The 21,756-nt window shown below is 41.7% G+C and overlaps 1 protein-coding gene across 2 annotated transcripts in view; it reads right to left on the bottom strand.

Annotated features, from left to right (window-relative positions):
* CHCHD3 (coiled-coil-helix-coiled-coil-helix domain containing 3) overlaps positions 1 to 21,756 on the bottom strand; it is a 264,347-nt gene that overhangs the window by 6,609 nt on the left and 235,982 nt on the right. For both annotated transcript variants that reach the window (XM_024106313.3, XM_005291866.5), the window contains exon 7: positions 2,842 to 2,977. In XM_024106313.3, coding sequence (XP_023962081.2) covers positions 2,842 to 2,977 — 136 coding nt within the window. The remainder of the gene's footprint in view (positions 1 to 2,841; positions 2,978 to 21,756) is intronic.

Raw genomic sequence — 21,756 nt, 5'->3', positions numbered from 1 at the left:
TAAGCAATCTATAACTATTGATTAACTATTCACTAAAAGAACTACCACCACCCATATCTATAAACATCCACAACATCATGCTGGTTTCAGATTTCAAAGCAGAAAGGCATCGCATGCTAGTAAGTGAAAATGTGGAAAAATTAAATATACACAGATGAGCAGGGGCTGGCTGATATGCACCCTAAAGGGTAAAGGGAATTTAGCTAAAGAATTTACTGAACTTCAGGCAGTTATCTTTGAAGAGACACAGAATTAAGGAAGTTCCAGTAGACCAGAGAAAAAGCAAACCCTTTCAGGCTGGTGAGTGCCCCACTGGAAAAAATGCAGTCGCACTTTCTGTGCTCAAAGGAGCGCAAGGAATGTGGTTGTGGTCCATGCCTGCATGGTGGTCCAAAGCTCCTTGCATTTCCTGACACCTTACGTGCCTGAGCAGGGCTCAATCACAGTCTGCCCCAAAATAATGAATAAAATGGCATTAGGTTTGGCAAAGGAAAATATAGGCTGGGTATCATGAAAAATGTCATCAGCAGTGAGATCTGTTAGACTGTGAATATCAAGGGAAGTGTGGGAGCACAATTGCTTAATGCATTTATAACTGGATAGGAAGAAACTCAAGAGAACATACTGGAGGGAACAGCCCTGCATTCCTAGAGGAAATAGAAAAGGTGACCTAATTGGTCCTTTCCATTTCAGATCTTTATACTAACTGTCTACTACAGTGAATCATGTTTGATTGGGACTACTCATTCACAATAAGAAATTCACCACCATCAAGGGCATTGGGGAGTTTCGCTGAAAATGTAAAATCTTCCATAGCTTGGATCCCCACACATACACACAGAGCAAACATACTGCAGCTGTTCAGGTGGAGGCCTTTCTTCCAGAGTTGCTAATCCACCAGGGATTCCTATTTCAAAAGGAATACACTAACTACATGGACAAAGGATTATAAGGCTAGAAAGAGAGACGTTTATTAAGCGTTGCTGACCTCAGATGGGTCGGGCTGTTTTAGCACTGCAACACACCGGTGACTGGTTGGTTGGATTGAGATTTCCACAGCAGCAGACCATTAGCAGTATTAATACCAATAAAGACAGCCGCAGGACAAATAAAGCTGCTCTGACCCAGAGTTACTGCCAAAAGGTCCAAGTGAATGGATATGGTGAAACTCTTGCTAGTATTCACTACAGGTATAATTAACTACAATAAAGGAAACAAGGCTATGTTATCAGAATCAGAAGAGTTTGCTGAAGTCTGTGCTAACACACTGGAGCAGGAGCTCTGATGTTTTCCTTTCAACTACTGGAGTTCACCAACATTAAAATTTGAGATCAATAGTCTTATTTAAGCACATGCTTTATACATACAGAGCTGTGGGGGGTGAGCTTTGCTCTCACTGATTTCTTCAAAGACACAGAAATTCACAGATTCTAAGGCCAGAAGGGACCACTGTGAAGTAAGACCTAAATTCTTTGCTCCTAAATGTATAACTTTACATTGGCCGTATTTAAAATGCATATTGTTTGCTTGTGCCCAGATACCAAGAGATCTTCATCATTCTGTATCAGTGACCTGTCCTCTGAGGATGGAATACGTTTCTTGATACTTAAGTTGGAGAAGGCCCCAAAACCAAGACTCCAGATCTGAACCATCATGAAATATTGTTATGTTCAGAGAACTGAACCCAAACTTTGAGGCTTGAGCCTATCTCTAATTTAAACATATACTTTGCTCACTTCTAGCCTCTTTCTCTTATGCTGCGCTAATATGGCAATACCACTAAGTGTGGTGAGTCAGCTAGTAGTACCCAAGTGCTTCAGTTATCAGTACAGCTGCAGGTTTGGTTGTTTGTTAGTGTACATAAAGAGCTGTACTTTCACAAAATAAAATACCCAACTGCCACACTATTATGATGTGCATACATCAAAGACCCCTAAGAACTACACTCTGCAGTTACAAGCCAAAGAGGAATGTTAAATCACTGGCTTTTTAAGGAAGTCACAGACTTTTAAACAAATCTTTATTATATTTTGCAACTATCCATTTAAAAAATCCTTCTGACATAAGTGGCTAGTCAAACTTTTATAGAACATTAGACGTTTACACTATATGATAAAATTATAATGCTAGCAAATTAGGTTGCAAACAGGGCCGGCTCCAGACACCAGCCCAGCAAGCCGGTGCTTGGGGCGGCCAAGGGGAAGGGGTGGCACACTGGGCTCTTTGGTAGCAATTCGGCGGCGGGTCCCTCGGTCCCTCCCAGGGAAGGACCTGCCGCCGAATTGCTGCTGAAGAAGAAAGCAGTGCGGTGAAGCTGCCGCCGATCGCAATCGTGTTTTTTGTTTTGTTTTTTTCCCCCGCCGCTTGGGGCGGCAAAAACCCTGGAGCCGGCCCTGGTTGCAAAAGGATAGGATAGGCAGGTTACAATGCCACATTCCGGGAGTTGGGTGTACATCAAAAATCAAAACTTCCTACAATCTGACTGGTTCGCTAGCCAGTTTGGGACATGCATTAACTTGTTACTGAAATGGGTGATGTTATGGATAGAATTTTATGACAAAAATACCACTCAGATGAATCCGCTTATCTTGCAGCTAAAATCGCAGATACGAGGAAACGTTTGCTAACTGTAATGTCTATTACACTGTGGAACAATCTCCCAAGGGAAGTTCTGGAAACACTTTTGCTTGAGTAATTCAAAATTGGACTCTACAAAGCACACGAACACATACTGTTAGGAACAATCCTGCATTGGCAGGTGAGAAGGATTAACAAGATGATCCAACAGTATTTTCCATCTTATTTCCATAAGCCATTCAGTAGCTGCATTCTTCTACCCACCTGTTTGGCATGATTGACGCAATGAAAGTATTGGCTGGCCAGTGCAGAGCAGCTGAGGGTCTCATGGGAGTTTTGCTGATAACATTGGAGAATCTTACTCTGCAGATCAGCACAGATTGGATGAGACTCATATCGCCTGGGGAAAGAAAAACAGAACAACATTTTACAGTTTCCGTCTGAGAAAGATTTCATGAGGGCTTTATCCAGCCGTTTTGTTAAAAGTAAACCAAATAGTAAAAGGGAAGGAAAATTTTGTAGAGCTAGGAAGGAAAGCAGCTTCCAGACTATACTGTGCTGTTACCTGAATAACATAAAATACAAGCACAAAAGGAAGCTATAAATTGGACTATTAGGACCAGAGACCAGCTACATCTTCTAGATCCAGCATTCAGTTCTAGTTTCTAGAGACACTAACACCCAATTTACTTCACCTGAGCATAGGTCTCTAATTAAAAGGCCCCAAAGCGACTAAACAGGCCTGGTTTCACCTACAATAAGAAAAAGTTACAGGAAGAACCACTAGGTAAGTCAAGCCTCACCAATGCATATCTCTATGACATCTTAATACTGCTGCTGGTCATGCACTGGCTGTGTGTGTAGGACAGGCAGGGAATGCTATCTTCTTGGACCTGGCCCACAGAGAACATAAAGGACCCACTATTGTCACCAGCGGAGGGAGATGACCTTTTGCTCAAATGATATCCTGTTATTTTTGGAGCTGAAGGCTTCAAGTTCTAAGCTCAATTCCCAGGTATGTATGTGATTTAAATAAGAATTTTGTCTGTTTTCTTCACTGTATGGGATTCGTGACACTTGCATCAATCTCTCTTGCTAACCCAATGTAGCCATTGTCTTCAATCGGAGCTGTGGGAATTGAACACATCTCAGGACCAGTCCTTTAAAATATAACCTCTTTGGGGCAAGTATCTTGTCATCTTACATTAATCCATGAAGTGCTATCCATGCCTATGGCACTGAAGAATTAATAAATAATTCCTGAGCTCTAAGCATGGCTCAGACACAGACACCCTCTGTAAACTTGGGCAGGGCAAACTGTCACTATTTTCCCATCTGTAAAATGGGGGTAGAATGCATGCCTACCTCAAAGCTAAGGATGTTTGCAAGGTGCTTTCAAGATGAAAAGTGCTAAGTATTATTAGACTAACTGGCTACCTCTGTGTGTTAAATGTAAAAAAGGGTATTTCTATGGCATTCATCACTATAGCATGAGGGTCAAATGATGTTTTTTTAAACCCAGTAGTAACAAAGTGCGTTTTTATTGACTATAAATAATAAACACAGCTTTAAAAATGATATGGTTCTTCTACTTTGAAGACTAATATTCATTTTATGTGCATATATAGCATACTTAACTCATCTTCCAGTTAGTTCTTCAAGGAACCTGAAACTGGCTGCTCAAATATACATTCCACAATACATTATTTTCAGTTCAATAAGGTTAAAAAAAAAATAGACTCATCAAGCCAGAGTATCCTCAGATGAATATTTTGCTCCTTATTTGCTGATTGGCCTAGGCAGCTCTATATTGTACTAGAGTATGAAAGTAAACTGCAATGCACAATACTGTTCCTTAGGGACATCTGCTTCTTGGCAGCCTCTCAAGATGTAGTACCAAAAAAGGAATGTTAAATCTCCTTGATTTTACAGTATATGCTCATATAAAACATCTCTCTCTTACTCTCTTCATTCAGTACCTTACATCTCCATGAAACACCTAAAACAGAATTTAAATCTAGTCCCATGTGCTTACATTCTTTATGATCTGAAAATTCAGACTTCTGTGGATTCTTATGGATGAGGATTTTCCCTTAATCCCCTCTCTGCTGATACTAGCAAGTGTTTTAGAGGCTGTTGTACATCAAAATGTATGACCATAGAATGTTGTACACTGACTGATTACAGTGAGGTCTTTGGCTGTATCAATATCAAATAAAACGTGAGGGGAAGCACGGCATACGCTCTTTGCAGACTTATGACTCACCGCTCTGATGATTCTGTTTCTAACAAGATTCATAGATTCCAAGGCTAAAACCAATGGTCATTTTACCTGACTGAAAGCCTGCTCTGGATTGATAATCCAATACCACAGAATCAGTTAACAGAATATAAAGACATGCATATAAAACTTGACCTAACCCTGCCTTAATTCACAAGTGACTTTAAAAGTCTGCCTTGTATTGTGTCCCATATAAATTGGGAGGTTGGGGGAAAGAAGGAAGGAAGAAAATGGCTCTTTATATTTTCATTATGTAAATTTGTCTAAATATTATTTCAATAGTTTTAGGCCAGAGACAAGCTTTTGTTTGTTTTTTTGAGTCATGCTATTAGCAACACAATTCAAAGGCCATACATTATTTTTTATTTGAAATGTGTCAAGGTACGCTTTTATGCTGCTGTCAGTACTACAGCACTTCAGGGCCTTTGATTTTCTGTCTGTTAATCACTTGTTTTCATAATGTTTTAGAAAAAGCACCTGCATCCACTGCCAAGCTCCTCAGGCATTCAAAACCTGGTATTTATGGGAGTTCAATGCGAACAGGTGCAGTTCCTTGAGTGGACCATGTCCATTTTCTTGGATTACTCTGCTAGGGAAGAACAGTGGGCCTGTATTGATCTGTTATGCTTGGTATGCTACCCTAATGCACGGTTTTCACTTTTGAGAAAAGTCTAAATGAGATACTATCTAACATTAGGTGGCCATAAAATACAAACTGTGGTACCTTCCATTTGGAAAGAGATTCCAAGATGCTTCCAATGTGCATAATGGTAAGTCTGCCATACAGTTACCAACTGATTTCTGTAGAGGAATGCGCTCTCTCCTTTTGATGTACAAAACTGCTGTAAGGTGGGCATCACTGAAAGAAAATGGCAAGACAACTCCTTGGAAGGGAAACTAAGTATCTATCTATCAGGGAAGATTTTCTAAGGTTTTATAAAAGTGGTTAAGGGCCTGGAGGGTTTGACTGATGAGGAAAGGTTAAAAGAGTTAGGCCGTGGCTACACTCAAAACTTCAAAGTGCTGCCACAGGGGCACTCCCGCGGCAGCGCTTTGAAGTGCGAGTGTGGTCGCGTGCCAGCGCTGGGAGAGAGCTCTCCCAGCGCTGCAGGTACTCCACCTCCACGAGAGGATTGGCTCCCAGCGCTGGAGCACTGTTTACACTGGCGCTTTACAGCGCTGTAACTTGCTGCGCTCCAGGGGGTGTTTTTTCACACCCCTGAGCGAGAAAGTTGCAGCGCTGTAATGCGCCAGTGTAGCCACGCCCTTAAATGATGAAAATACTAATGAAGTAAAACCTGTAACGTATCTTCATTACATTAAGCAATTAATTTATGTATTTCAGTTTTTGTTCTGTTTTAAACAGTGCTCATCACCATTGTGGCTTAAGAGACCACCACATAATATCCACCCTAATCTACTTTTGATAAATCTGTCCTGCCTCTGTTAGATCACCCCGTTCAGAAACAGAGTTTTATGATTCTTCGCCATTCGTGATTTACTGTATCAATAGGGTGTGAAGGCACTAAGGAAGGTGAGGAAGTGTTTAGGGTAGTCCAAGGAGATATAATGAGAAACAAAGGCGTTAAATTAAGAAAAGGTAAACTTAAGATGACCATCAGGAGAAAGGTTTCAGAGTAGCAGCCGTGTTAGTCTGTATCCGCAAAAAGAACAGGAGTACTTGTGGCACCTTAGAGACTAACAAATTTATTAGAGCATAAGCTTTCGTGGACCACAGCCCACCCCCTCGGATGCACACAGAATGGAATACACATTGAGACAACTCCCACCTGTTTATGCTCTCTGTATGTGTGTGTATATATATCTCCTCAATGTGTGTTCCATTCTGTGTGCATCCGAGGGGGTGGGCTGTGGTCCACGAAAGCTTATGCTCTAATAAATTTGTTAGTCTCTAAGGTGCCACAAGTACTCCTGTTCTTTCATCAGGAGAAACACATCCTGACAGTGAGATCTATTATACTGTAGAACAATTATCCACAGGAAGTGCTGGAATCTTCATCACTTGGGACATTCACAATGAGACCGGACAAAACAACAGAAAAAATATAATGTAAAGAACAGTCTCCTGCCTGGTAAGGGGATGAGCTGGATAGCTTGATAAGTCTTTCCCACCTCTAATAGATGCGATTCTATGACCACTTTAAGAAAATAACACATCCAAGAGATTTAAAATAGAAAGTTGCTGGGTTTTGTGGCAAAAATCAGAATGAGATACAGTCTGATCTAGGAAGTACATTATATGGAACAACTGCAACAACTTGTTTTTGAGCTTATTACTGTATTACTTCTTAATCTGCTTTTGCTTTCCCGGCTGCCCCTCAAGCACCTCACATGCTCAGAGAATGCTTCTGTGTATGAGTGTAAGCCTTAAAGGATGCCATTCACCCACCTTTTCAATAAAGCTGATGTAATGGAAGCTGGTAAAGATAATAAAATGAAAACACAAAAGAGAATACGAGGTTGTTGTTTTTTTAAATTCACATTCTATGCTATGGGATGAAGAACATATTTAACGAAAGTGACTTTATCTATCTATCTAGTCTTTCTCAAAGAACTTAGCTCATTATAATCCCAGGGGCTCCAAGAAAGGAACCCTTTAGAATGTTCAAACAAAATGTCAACCAAAGAGGAAATCTGAAGCCAGAATGGTAAGCTATACAGTTTTGTAATAAAATGGGCATCCTGAACGGAAGAATTCGAATTGCTGATGAGTTTCCAACTGTGCAGGGAACTGGTATAATCCCATAGGATGAGGAATCAGACAATTGTCAGAAGAATGTAAGCGAACACATATAAAAGCACTAACACACTTTGAAACATACAGGAGACACAGATTTCTCAGGTGATGGAGTTGTTCTTTAGCTTTAGGCCTCTCAACAATAAGGCACATATTTATGTGTGTGTATATACACAGATACACACGCACACACACTTATCAGGAAGCGAAACATGTAGTTTCCACTTGAAACCGCAGGGAGTTTAGAGGGAAATGAATCCTGTTAACAAAACTGGATTTTTGCCCAGAAGACTTGATTTATCACCATCTCTCATAAAAAAGTGCCATTGAATCTTAATGGACAGCGGTGGCCAGAGCCTCAGTTTTATTTCTCATTCAAATGTTGGCACTTTCCAACAACACCTATTATCATTATTTGTATTACTGTGGTGCCTAGGAGTCCCTTGTCAAGCACCAGGACCCCATTGTGCTAGGTGCGGTACAAACAGAACAAAAAGATGCTCCCTACCCCAAAGAGTTTATAATCTGAGGCTAGGTCTATACTACTCGCCTGAATCAGCGGGTAGAAATCGACCTCTCGGGGATCGATTTATCGCGTCCCGATGGGACGCGACAATCGATCCCCGAATCGGCGCTCTTACTCCACCAGCGGAGGTGGTAGTAAGCGCCGCCGACAGAAAGCCGCAGAAGTCGATTTTGCCGCGGTCCTCACAACGGGGTAAGTCGGCTGCGATACGCCGAATTCAGCTACGCTATTCACGTAGCTGAATTTGCGTATCTTAAATCGACTCCCCCCTGTAGTGTAGATGTACCCCAAGTATAAGGCAAGAGACAAGAGATGGATACTGACAGATGGGGGAGTTCAAGGAAACAATGAGACAATATTGGTCAGCATGACAGGGAGTGGGAGTGGACTCCACACACCAACAGCTTAACTGCTGTCAAGTTTTTCTGCAGGCATCGTGTAAAACATCTTTGGAGGTGGATAATGAGGTAACTTTGCGGACGTTGACAGAAAGCATGAGGGGAAACACAGAGGAAAGCATGACGGTGCTTGTTGGAAAATTTAAGATGGGGGTAGGGCTGATGGAGGCTGGCGTCATGGGCCAAAAGAAGGTGGGAGATGACATCTCGATAATGAATGAGAGATGATAAGGATAGGGTGGGGATAGGCCATGAAGGGCCTTGAAAGCGAAGACAAGGAGGAGGAATTCTGTATTATACCTAAGCCCCGTGTAAATTGCATTTTTATTATAAATTATTATAATTATAATGTTTTTAAAATTCACAGCAGCATCACGGGTGTTTGAATTTAATGGGATACGCATGGAGCGAAGTCACCCTCCCCCCCACTCCGAACTGCTGTGCTTTTTCCAATATCAAGGAGGGAGAAGCAGGCATCCCAGCTTTCACCTAAATGCTGAGGCAGTGGCTGCTTGTGGGGCGTTAGAGGGCTGGTCCCATCTCAGCGGGGATGGGGAAGGCTGCAAGCTGGAGGAGGTCTCGCTATATGGTGCCACCCCCATCTGTCCCACCCTGGCCAACGACAGGGATTGGAGCTTGACTTACTTCATATTCAGCTCCAGCCTTGGTCCCTGCTGCTTCTGCTTCCTGGCCAGCTGGGCAGCAGGGTGGGCCCCCCCTCAGACACCTGCTCATGCTCCAAGTGGTGGATACTGGTTTCAATACCTCACCAGCCAGCACTGCAGTATCTCCTCCAGACTTGCCAAGGGCCACTGCAGGGTGGGTCAGGCTGGGGTTCCAGAGCACCATGCACTGTTAGCCCTACCTCCATATCCCTGCTAGCAGGACAGGAAGCTGGCCCCACCATGAGCAGCTGAAGTAGTCCAATAACATGATTTTTTCCAACAGCAGGGAGGTAGAAGTGGATCTCTCTGCTTTTGCCTCCCCACTGTTGGAAAAATAACAGTATTGGACTTAATTTCATAATTTCTGTGCAATCCTTGAAATCGTGATTTTCATAGGGCCTTAGTTATAACCTTATCTTGACAGATAAAGAAGGACTGATCACAGAACAAAAAGTTAGTGGTGGTACTAGGTACAAGTTATCATAACTTGATCACATTTGTTACGTGCAAGCAGAATGAAGCCCAAACTAGTAATGTATATACATGGTGATTTAAAAGGTCAGTTTCACAAAGCTCACAACAATTATAAGCCAAACCAGTTGAGAGAGAGAGAATTCCAACAGAAACATCTGAATGATAGTTGGGAACTGTTTAAGCAAATTTTACTAGATGCCCAAAAAGCCATAATAAAGAAGGCCACAATGATTAAAAAACTGAAGGAAGTTATAACAATAAAAACAATATATAACAAATGGAAGAAAGGGGAAGTTGATAGTAATGAATATAAACCAGAAGCTAGGAATTTGTAGAAAATTGATAAAGGAAGTAAAAGGACACAAGGAAAAATCTATCGAGAGTTCTTATTATCTTTAACTATGTTAAAGACAAAAAATCGTAAGAATGGCATTGATCCAATACTAGATGGAAATGGTAGAACTATCCATAATAATGCAGAAAAGGCAGAAGTGTTCAATAACACTTCTGTTCTGTATTTGGGAAAAAACATGTAGTCAGATTATGATGATGATCATGCCATCTTCCATTCCAGCAGCAACTCAGAATGAAGTTAAACAGCAGATACTGAAGGTAGACATTTTAAATAAGGAGATCCAGATGACTTGCAGCCAAGAGTTTTAAAAAAGTTGGACGAGGACAATTAATGTTCATTTTTCAATAACTCTTGGAACACTGGGGAAATTCCAAAAGTCTGGAAGAAAGCTAATGTTGTGCCAATATTTAAAATGGGTAAACAAGACAACCTGAGTAATTATAGATCTATCAGCCTGACTTTGACACTGGGTAAAATAATTGAATGGCTGAAAAGGAACTCAGTTAAAGAATTAGAAGAGGTTAATATAATTAATGCCAATCAACATGGATTTATAGAAAATAGTTCCTGTCAAATTGGAAATCTTTTTCTGATGAGATTACAAATTTGGTTGATAAAGGTAAGAGCATTGATATAACAAACTTCTGTTAGGCATCTGACTAGGTATGCATGAAATTTTGATTAAAAAATAGAATACAAAATTAACATGAACACATTAAATAGATTAAAAACTGACTAACTGACAAGTCTGAAAATCTAATTGTAAATGTGGAATCATCATGGATGCATTTCTAGTGGGGTCCAACAGGGATCAGTTCTTGCCCTTCTGCTATTTAACATTTTCATCAATAATCTGGAAAAAATTTGCAGGTGACACAAAGACCGTAAGTGTGACACATAATGAAGAGGACAGGCCGATGATACAGAGTGATCTGGATCACTTGGTAAGTTGGGCACAAACAATGTGTGTTTTAAATACGGCCAAATGTAAAATCTAGCAACAAAGAATTTACGCCATACTTACAGGATTAGGGACTCCATCCTGGGCAGCAGTGACTGCGAAAATGACTTGGGAGTCATGGTGGATAATCAGCTAAACATGAGCTCCCAGTGTGATGTTCTGGCCAAAAGGGCTAACGAATTCTTTGGATGCATAAAGAGGGGAATATCAGGTATGAGTGGTGAGATTGTATTATCTCTGTATTTGGCCCTGCTGCAACTACTATTGGAATATTGTCCAGTTCTGGTGTTCACAATTCAAGAAGAATGTTGATACACTGGAGAGGGTTGACAGAAGAGCCATAAGAATGATTAAAGGATTGGAAAACATGCCTTATAATGACAGACGCAAGGATCTCAATCCAATAAGCTTAACAAAGATCAGGCCTACAGTAAAAAGTTAGGTGAACCCAGTTATGTCACACAGGGGTGTGAAAAATCCTCACTCCTGAATGACGCAGTTAATCCCTGGTGTAGACAGCACCAGGTCGACGGACCTACTACCGCCTCTCAGGGAGGTGGATTAACTACAGCAATGAGAGAATATGTTAACCTTCTCTTTCACTATTTCTTCACATAAACACTGCAGATGCGCCGCTTTGCCACTTCTAGTGAAGAGACAGCCAAAGAGAAAGTTACGGGGTGACTTGATCACAGGCTACAAGTACCTACATGGGTAATTGGGCTATTTGATAATGAGCACATCAATCTAGCAGACAAATGGTACAACATGATCCAATGGCTAAAATTTGAAGCTAGTCAAATTCAGACTGGAAATAGAGCGTGCATTTTTAACAGTGAGCCATAAACGATTAGAACAATTTACCAAGGATTGTGGTGGATTCTCTATCAATGGCAATTTTACAATCAAGACTGGATGTTTTTCTAAAAGATGTGTGTCTAGTTCAAACAAGAATTAATTCAGGGAAATCCTATGGCCTGTTTCAGCATAGCAGCCGTGTTAGTCTGTATCCACAAAAAGAACAGGAATCCTTGTGGCCCCTTAGAGACTAACAAATGTATTTGAGCATAAGCTTTTGTGGCTACAGCCCACTTCTTCGGATGCATAGAATGGAACATAAAGTAAGGAGATATATATACATACAGAACATGAAAAGGTGGAAGTAGCCATACCAACTCTAAGAGGCTAATTAATTAAGATGAGCTATTATCAGCAGGAGCAAAACAACTTTTGTAGTGATAATCAAGATGGCCCATTTCAGACAGCTGACAAGAGGTGTGAGGATACTTAACATGGGGAAATAGATTCAATCTGTGTAATGACTCTGCCATTCCCAGTCTCTATTCAAGCCTAAGTTAATAGTATCTAGTTTGCATATTAACTCAAGTTCAGCAGTTTCTTGTTGGAGTCTGTTTTTGAAGCTTTTCTGTTGCAAAATTACCACCTTTAAGTCTGTTATTGAGTGACCAGAGAGGTTGAAGTGTTCTCCTACTGGTTTTTGAATGTTATGATTCCTGATGTCAGATTTGTGTCCATTAATTCTTTTGCGTAGAGACTGTCCGGTTTGGCCAACGTACATGGAAGAGGGGCATTGCTGGCACATGATGGCATATATCACATTGGTAGATGTGCAGGTGAACGAGCCCCTGATGGCATGGCTGATGTGATTAGGTCCTATGATGGTGTCACTTGAATAGATATGTGGACAGAGTTGGCATCAGGCTTTGTTGCAAGGATAGGTTCCACACACCACACATCAAAAACACTAACCCAGGAAAGGCTGTATCTTAGACATGTTATGCAGAAATAATCAGCAAGGTATAGACAACGTCTGGATGTGGGGATCTACACAGAGGTCTGAGTTGAAGATGATATTCATGTTATGGGCCTGAGTGACAGGCAAAAATACCACTGTGGACAATACCACAAAACAACATAATGTTCACTGCTTTAGTAAGGACTCATGTGAAGGGAATGCGGCGAACAGCGGAGAGGCTAACAGAGGGAGTTTGCCTGGGGAGAGCCCACTGAGGCTTTCATCTTACAGGGTTCTCTCAGTAGTAACTGCAACAGCTGAGGAAGCTTTTAGAAGGAAGGTAATATGGATGGTGAGCGATCAGCTGTTCTGACCTGCACAGGATGTGCCATGTTTTTGTCTTTCTTCCACAGGACAGAAGCGACTTTGTCTGTACAAAGTGCAAGCTGGTCTCCATATTGGAAGAGAAGGTTCAAGGACTGGAGAAACAGGTATCAACCCTTCATTGCATAAGAGAAAATGAAGATTTCCTGGACAGACGTCAGGATATGCTTCTGCGGGCACAACATTCTGAAGAATCAGAGCAGGCTGCACTGTGGGGACAGAGGGACGGTGAAGAAAACTGGCAGCATGTGACCTCCAGAAGAAGAAAGGGGAGCGTCCATGTACCAGCAATACAGATACAGGTGAGCAACCGTTTTCATGTTCTCTCCACAGGTACTAATGCAAAGAGTGGACTAGATGATACATCTAAGGGAAGGGAGCAGAAGGAGACTCCACCGATTGGAAGGCATGAGATGCACTGTCCTAGAGATGGGTGTTCCACGACCACCATTCCCAAGAGAAGGTCTCCCTCCTGAGGGGGACCGAGTCATCTATCCGCCATCTTGACTGGGAAAGCCGAGAAGTGTGCTGCTTGCCAGGAGCTAGGATTCACCATGTGACGGAGAGACTGCTGAGACTCATCAAGCCCTCGGATCACTACCCCTTCCTGCTTCTCCACGTGGGCACCAATGATACTGCCAAGAATGATCTTGAGTGGATCACTGCAGACTACATGGTTCTGGAAGAAGGATAAAGGAGTTGGAGGTGCAAATAGTGTTCTCATCCATCCTCCCTGTGGAAGGAAAAGGCCCAGGTAGAGACAGTCGAATCATGGAAGTCAATGAATGGCTATGCATGTGGTGTCAGAGAGGCTTTGGATTCTTTGACCATCAGATGGTGTTCCAAGAAGGAGGAGTGCTAGGCAGAGACGGGCTCCACCTAATGAAGAGAGGGAAGAGCATCTTCGCAAGCAGGCTGGCTAAGCTAGTAAGGAGGGCTTTAAACTAGGTTCACTGGGGGAAGGAGACCAAAGCCCTGAAGTAAGTGAGGAAGTAGGATACCAGGAGGAAGCACAAGCAGGAGAGTGCAAGAGGGGAGGACTCCTGCCTCATAGTGAGAAAGCAGGACAATCAGCGAGTCATCTTAAAATGCCTATACACAAATGGAAGAAGCCTGGGAAACACGCAGGGAGAACTGGAAGTCCTGACACAGTCAGGGAACTATGATGCGATTGGAATAACAGAGACTTGGTGGGATAACTCACATGACTGGAGTACTGTCATGGATGGATATAAACTGTTCAGGAAGGACAGTCAGGGCAGAAAAGGTGGGGGAGTTGCACTGTATGTAAGAGAGCAGGATCCTGACAAAAGGAAGAAAGGAGAGCAGCAGAATATGGACCCTGGACTTCAGAAAAGCAGACTTTGACTCCCTCAGGGAACAGATGGGCAGGATCCCCTGGGAGAATAACATGAAGGGCAAAGGGGTCCAGGAGAGCTGGCTGTATTTTAAAGAATCCTTATTGAGGTTGCAGGAACAAACCATCCCAATGTGTAGAAAGAATAGTAAATATGGCAAGCAACCAGCTTGGCTTAACAGTGAAATCCTTGCTGATCTTAAACACAAAAAAGACGCTTACAAGAAGTGGAAGCTTGGACAAATGACCAGGGAGGAGTATAAAATATTGCTCAGGCATGCAGGAGTGAAATCAGGAAGGCCAAATCACACTTGGAGTTGCAACTAGCAAGGGATGTTAAGAGTAACAAGAAGGGTTTCTACAGGTATGTTAGCAAGAAGAAGGTGGTCAGGGAAAGTGTGGGTCCTTTACTGAATGGGAGAGGCAACCTAGTGACAGAGGATGTGGAAAAAGCTAATGCACTCAATGCTTTTTTTGCCTCTGTCTTCACGAACAAGGTCAGCTCCCAGACTACTGCACTGGGCAGCACAGTATGGGGAGGAGGTGACCAGCCCTCTGTGGAGAAAGAAGTGGTTCAGTACTATTTAGAAAAGCTGGACAAGCACATGTCCATGGGGCCGGATGCGCTGCATCCGAGGGTTCTAAAGAATTGGCGGATGTGATTGCAGAGCCATTGGCCATTCTCTTTGAAAACTCATGGCGATTGGGGGAGGTCCCGGATGACTGCAAAAAGGCTAACGTAGTGCCCATCTTTTAAAAAAGGGAAGGAGGAGGATCCAGGGAACTACAGGCCAGTCAGCCTCACCACAGTCCCTGGAAAAATCATGGAGCAGGCTCTCAAGAAATCAATTTTGAAGCACTTAGAGGAGAGGAAAGTGATCAGGAACAGTCAGCATGGATTCACCAAGGGCAAGTCATGACTGACTAACCTAATTGCCTTCTAAGATGAGATAACTGGCTCTGTGGATGAGGGGAAAGCAGTGGTCGTGTTATTCCTTGACTTTAGCAAAGCTTTTGATACTGTCTCCCACAGTATTCTTGCCAGCAAGTTAAAGAAGTATGGGCTGGATGAACGGACTATAAGGTGGATAGAAAGCTGGCTGGATCATCAGGCTCAACAGGCAGTGATCAATGGCTCCATGTCTAGTTGGCAGCCGTATCAAGCGGAGTGCCCCAAGGGTCGGTCCTGGAGACAGTTTTGTTCAATATCTTCGTTAATGATCTGGAGGATGGTGTGGACTGCACTCTCAGCAAGTTTGCAGATGACACTAAACTGGGAGGAGTGGTAGATACGCTGGACGGTAGGGACAGGGTCCAGAGGGACTTAGACAAATTAGAGGATTGGGCCAAAAGAAATCTGATGAGGTTTAACAAGGACAAGTGCTGAGTCCTGCACTTAGGACGGAAGAATCCCATGCACTGTTACAGACTAGGGACCGAATGGCTAGGAAGCAGTTCTGCAGAAAAGGACCTGACAGTGGACGAGAAGCTGGATATGAGTCAACAATGTGCCCTTGTTGCCAAGAAGGCTAACGGCATTTTGGGCCATATAAGTAGGAATAATGCCAGCAGATCGAGGGATGTGATCATTCCCCTCTATTCGACATTGGTGAGGTCTCATCTGGAGTACTGTGTCCAGTTTTGGGCTCCACACTACAAGAAGGATGTGGAAATATTGGAAAGAGTCCAGCAGAGGGCAACAAAAATGATTAGGGGGCTTTAGCACATGACTTATGAGCAGAGGCTGAGGGAACTGGGATTGTTTAGTCTGCCAAAGAGAAGAATGAGGGGGGATTTGATAGCTGCTTTCAACTACCTGAAAGGAGGATCCAAAGGGGATGGATCTAGGCTGTTCTCAGTGGTAGCAGATGACAGAACATGGAATAATTGTCTCAAGTTGCAGTGGGGGAAGTTTAGGTTGGATATTAGGAATAACTTTTTCACTGGGAGGGTGGTGAAGCACTGGAATGAGTTACCTAGGGAGGTGGTGGAATCTCCTTCCTTAGAGGTTTTTAAGGTCAGGCTTGACAAAGACCTGGCTGGGATGATTTAGTTGGGGATTGGTCCTGCTTTGAGCAGGGGGTTGGACTAGATGACCTTTTGAGGTCCTTTCCAACCCTGATATTCTATGAGTCTACCAAATCACTTCCTAGAACCATGTGAGGATTTCCGTTCAAAGTGCTAAATAATAATCAGAAAACAAAGGGAGAGTAATAAGAAGGCACATGATACTAAAGATATGTTTTGCACAGTTATTTTTAGTTTCAGAATTCATTTTCCCTTATGATAAATTATTCAAGACTACCTTCCCACATTGAACACATCACAAGTCATGAGTGGATTATGAAATATGCAAAACACAAATCAAACAATAATGTTCTTTTAAAATATTTTGGCAGCATTACTGCGTGTAACCAAAATCTACAATGGATATTTCTAAATGGTCCACAATCAAACCCCCACACATCTACAATCCAGCTGATTACAACATGGAAAAAAAACATCACCTGAAGACTAAATGCTGTACAGTTTGATTCTTGTTTGATTTACACTTGACCGTATATTGAGACTTTTTTGGTAGATTAAAATGAAAGCGGAACTGTTCCAAGAAAAAGCTATAATTAAAATGGTGAAAGTAGACAGGATTAATTTCTCTTCCATCATGATTCAGAATCTGGAATAAATGCAGAAATATTGTACTAATGACTTCTGCACTGTGACCTTGAAAACAACTCACTCTGCCCACTGTCAAATGAATCAACCATTTATATTACTAGCAATCAGTTACTAGTGTTAATTTCTATAATAGTAAGCCAAAATAATCTAAAAACGAACATGTATGGTGTATTACAGCAGACTAAATTAAGCATTGACAAACTCCATACGAAAATTTCATAAGCATCTCGACTTATCCCTCCTTCCAAGGAAAAATAAAATCTACTTCAAACATTTTGACCTATGAAATTTATAAAAGAGGATAGAGAGCATTCAGATGTCTCTTAAAGGCAATGTTAAATCTTCAACTATTTCCAGTATGTTAAAGCAAGCTTTGTACACTGCCAAAAAAGTCAGATTTAACAAACATGACTGGCAGAAGGTTCTATTGACCATTTTATATTTCTTCTTTGGCCTTTCTCAGCTGGTAAAATACCACTGTCTGGAAGGTTTTTACTTTAATTTTTACTATAATCTACGAGACGTATATAAACGGAAACCATCCCCAGCAATGCAACAATATATTTACTGTATGAGGGAACAGCATTAAGATTAATGGGAAGGAATTAAGACCCCAATGCAACAAAGCATGTAAGAACATGCATTACTTTAAACACAAAGTAGCGTCATTAACTTTAATGAGATTACTCATGTGCTCAAAGTTATAAACATGCTTAGGTACTTTTTGGACTGGGGCTTAAAATTAGTCTTAAGGATCAGGAAAGATTTCTTAACAGTAGGACCCTATTAGGTTGAGGCACCCTCTCCCAAGGGAAGTAGTAGAAACCCCATTACTTGGGACATTCAAAACTAGCCTGAACAACCCATTAGTACAGTGGTCCCCAACCTTTTTCATCTGGCAGGCGCCAGACGATGAGCCACGGAAGACCGTGGCGGCGGACGAGCATCCGCCGAAATGACGCCGACAAGTGGCAACGTCAATAGGCGTCGCCGCCGACAAGCAGTGGCGACACCTCTGGACGCTGCTGCTTGTTGGTGGCATTTTGGCGGATGCTCGTCCGCCGGCGCACTTAGACGGCCCGGCGGGCACCGCGTTGGGGACTCCTGCATTAGTAAATGTGCTGCAGGAAATAACCCTGATCTAGAGCCTTCAAAATTCCAGAAGTAATGTGGTTTAGAGAAAGTTAAAAGCACTTGTACAGCCTGTCACCACATGCACAGTACACGACTCCTGTTGACTTTGATAGGTAGATTGAGCCCCAATAAATTTGTTTCAATCTGTGCTGAGTTTCTGTTCTGCCAAAACATTATTCCTTAAAAATAAATAAATAGATAAATAAACTTTAAAAATGCAAAGTATGCCATTACAATATATTATATAAATGCACAGAGGTAACAGTTAGTCACACAGTTGCTGTGGGAACCACAATTTTGGCATCCTAACTTGCAAGTGTTTACATTTTCAACCATGATGCTACAGGAACAGTTTGCTTTGACTATTAAGATATTTTTTCTATATGCTGCAGGATAAATAGTGTTTTGATACAATAGAGATGGGCATTTTAGAAATTCTAAGACAGGTAGAAAAATATACTCAGTGTCAAAAATATAAATCAGTAAACCAAAGTTTATTCAAAGAAACTCTAAATGGTGTGGGGGTGCATGCACCTGCATACTTTCCTTCTGTACAATTTGAGAATGGTAAACATTTCCTGGTCTTGTGATGGGAAGAATGCTGTGCAAGTCAGGAGAATGGTAATGACAATAAACATCTGCTGTACCATAGGGCAGAGAAAAATAGACTAACTCTCCCATGAGGGTGCATCTAGTCACTCTGGTATGCACAGAAACACATATATTTATATCACATATGTGGTTATATAATCATCATATAAACACACATTTCAAATACCACTGCATAAAATCAAAATGATAAAAATTAACTTTAAACTATACTTGTAGCGTTAGCTCTTTGCCTAAATCTTTCTAACTAGAGAGAATTGTTGAGGCAGAGTTGCTCCCTGGGAACCGGCATTGATACTTTGGCTGACATTCCTGAAAGAGGGGACTAACCTGCATGCTGCTTGTGACCACCTCTGTTCCAGGACTGGTACATGTAATGTAAAATAAACAAAGTTCCATAAAGACTATACCCAGCCACTGCATCATTGATTTCTGCAGAGGAAAGTCCACCTGCAAGGCCATGAAATCTGCTATGCAATACTGAACTACCATACGGTAGTCAAAAGAAGAAAAAGAATAGAGGGAGACTAAAGCAAGGACCAAAATCCCCAATGAGTAGCATAAACCAAACGGGGAGGAGGGATAGCTCAGTGGTGTGAGCATTGGCCTGCTAAACCCAGGGTTGTGAGTTCAATCCTTGAGGGGGCCACTTAGGAATCTGGGGCTAAATCAGTACTTGGTCCTGCTAGTGAAGGCAGGGGGCTGGACTCAATGATCTTTCAAGGTCCCTTCCAGGTCTAGGAGATAGGCTATCTCCATTAAATTTATTTATTTATGATGTAGGGATGCTGAAAGGTTTTATTGCCACTTGTTTCAGAAAAGCTGCATGACTCTCTTCTGGGCTCTGTAAAACTCACAAGTAACATCGTCATCCCAAACTCAAAGCAATAAAAATTGTATAGCAACACACACTTGTTGACGTCACCAGGCATCACACTAGGTAACTTGGGAGGGTGGAAGGCCACTAAGTGTCAATGAAGCCTTCCTGCACTAGGCCTAAGTGAACCAAACTCTAACCTTCCATGTTTAAACTCTAATCAACCTCAAAAGCCAGGTGCAATTGGAATATGTAAGCAACCAGTTATCTGTGTGCAACCCCCTGCTCAAGCGGTAATAATGAGGCTGCATGTTTCTGGCTGAAGGGAAAAAGGACAAGATAACGGTTTAAAGAAGTTACTAACAAGCTAGGCTTATAGCTGCCAAGAATGACTTAACTATTACCAGGGATGGGAGGGGTAGAGGGAGGAAGGGAGGGGTAGAGGGAGGAAGGGGGGGGAGAAAGGGAGGGCTAGAGGGGAAAGGGGGGGGGGGGTGAGGCTTAACTGCAAAATGTATAAAAGAAGAAAAACTGTTCCTGTTAGTGTGCTTGATTTGAGACTTGCCAGTCTCCTTGCACCGCTTTGGGATCCCAAATAAACTTTGTTTGCTTCTCCACCTGGTGTGTTTATTGACGCGAAGCACACCGGGCAACGAACCCGCTGTTGCTTTGCCTCGGGCACTCTGTGCTGGCAACACACTAATACAGAATCTTGCTTTCATTTTATATATATGTATGTGCTTGGCATTATTCATTTTTTAAAAGAATTCTGATAGATATTAATGTTTCTTTTTAAGCTTTTTAGATTTTTATCTAGTTAAATTTTTACAGTTGCGGGTAGTTATTAGGGAGAGGCAATTATTTAATGACTGTAGATGTTGAGATTCAAAAAGTTAAAGCTTTATGAATGCTGTATAATTATCTGCAGCTCCAGCTCTGGTAACGCCGGAATGGCTATTTTAGCGGAGCTGTAAATATGCGCTTTATGCAGCATTCATTACCTACAATGCATTTTATATACATTAAGGTGGGACTGTAATAAGTGCTCAGACATCAACTTTCTTACTTTACCCATCTGAAAATTTCAATTATTACTGAAGGAAATATTTTTTCATCAGTTTGTGTGTGTGTATACAGTGACGCTATTCACGGATATTTATTGATAAAAATTTAATCCTTCCAAGCCTAAACATATACAATATTTTGATGTGTAGAGACACTCTTCCTGTTCATCAAAGGTCAACTACATCACTCACCATAAAATACCCTGAGGCATACAGCACTATGTTCTGGCACATTACCCCCCAAATATTATTCTCTCGTGTAATGTAAGTTTAACTAGTTTTTTCTGGGGAGAGCCAGGAATTAGTGCACAGTCTGAAAGTCTGTTACTGACCACAAAAGAAAGAAATGCTACGGTCAAGAGGTACGGTATAGAGAAAGCAACAAAAGATTTAATTGCTGCTGAAACGGATTACAATTTTCATGTTAACTTAGTATTCCCTTCACCTTGCTGAAACACAGACATGATGTCTGACACTAACAATACACACAGCAGTGGTTTTCAACCTTTTCGGACTCAGGACCTACTTGTAAACCTTGATGGTCTGTCACAACCCAGTGCAAAAAACATCTGGCCTACTAAATATTTTTTACTCATTAAATGTAATATGCACATAATCATAATAAGTAAGTGCTAAATAAGTACATCAGGTGAACCACAGCAGCAGCTCTAGAGGATGTTGTGAAGGCCAAGACTATAACAGGGTTCAAAAAAGAACTAGATAAGTTCATGGAGGATAGGTCCATCAATGGCTATTTACAAAAGTATCTTCAAATTTAACTTTAATTATGACAACCTGTGGTAAGGCCTAAACTTATCATAATCTAGTAACATCATTAATATTATTTTGTATTTAAAACAGTACATGTTACTGCTGAAATTTTAAATAAAAAAGTCAAAGAACTGAACTGGTGGAAGTTACTGGCTAACCAGCTGGAACCAGAGATCGTTGAAATGTTGAACCA

This window comes from Chrysemys picta, chromosome 1, assembly GCF_011386835.1.
Source record: "Chrysemys picta bellii isolate R12L10 chromosome 1, ASM1138683v2, whole genome shotgun sequence".
NCBI classification, from domain to species: domain Eukaryota; kingdom Metazoa; phylum Chordata; order Testudines; family Emydidae; genus Chrysemys; species Chrysemys picta.
This window is presented reverse-complemented; position numbering and strand designations above follow the sequence as displayed.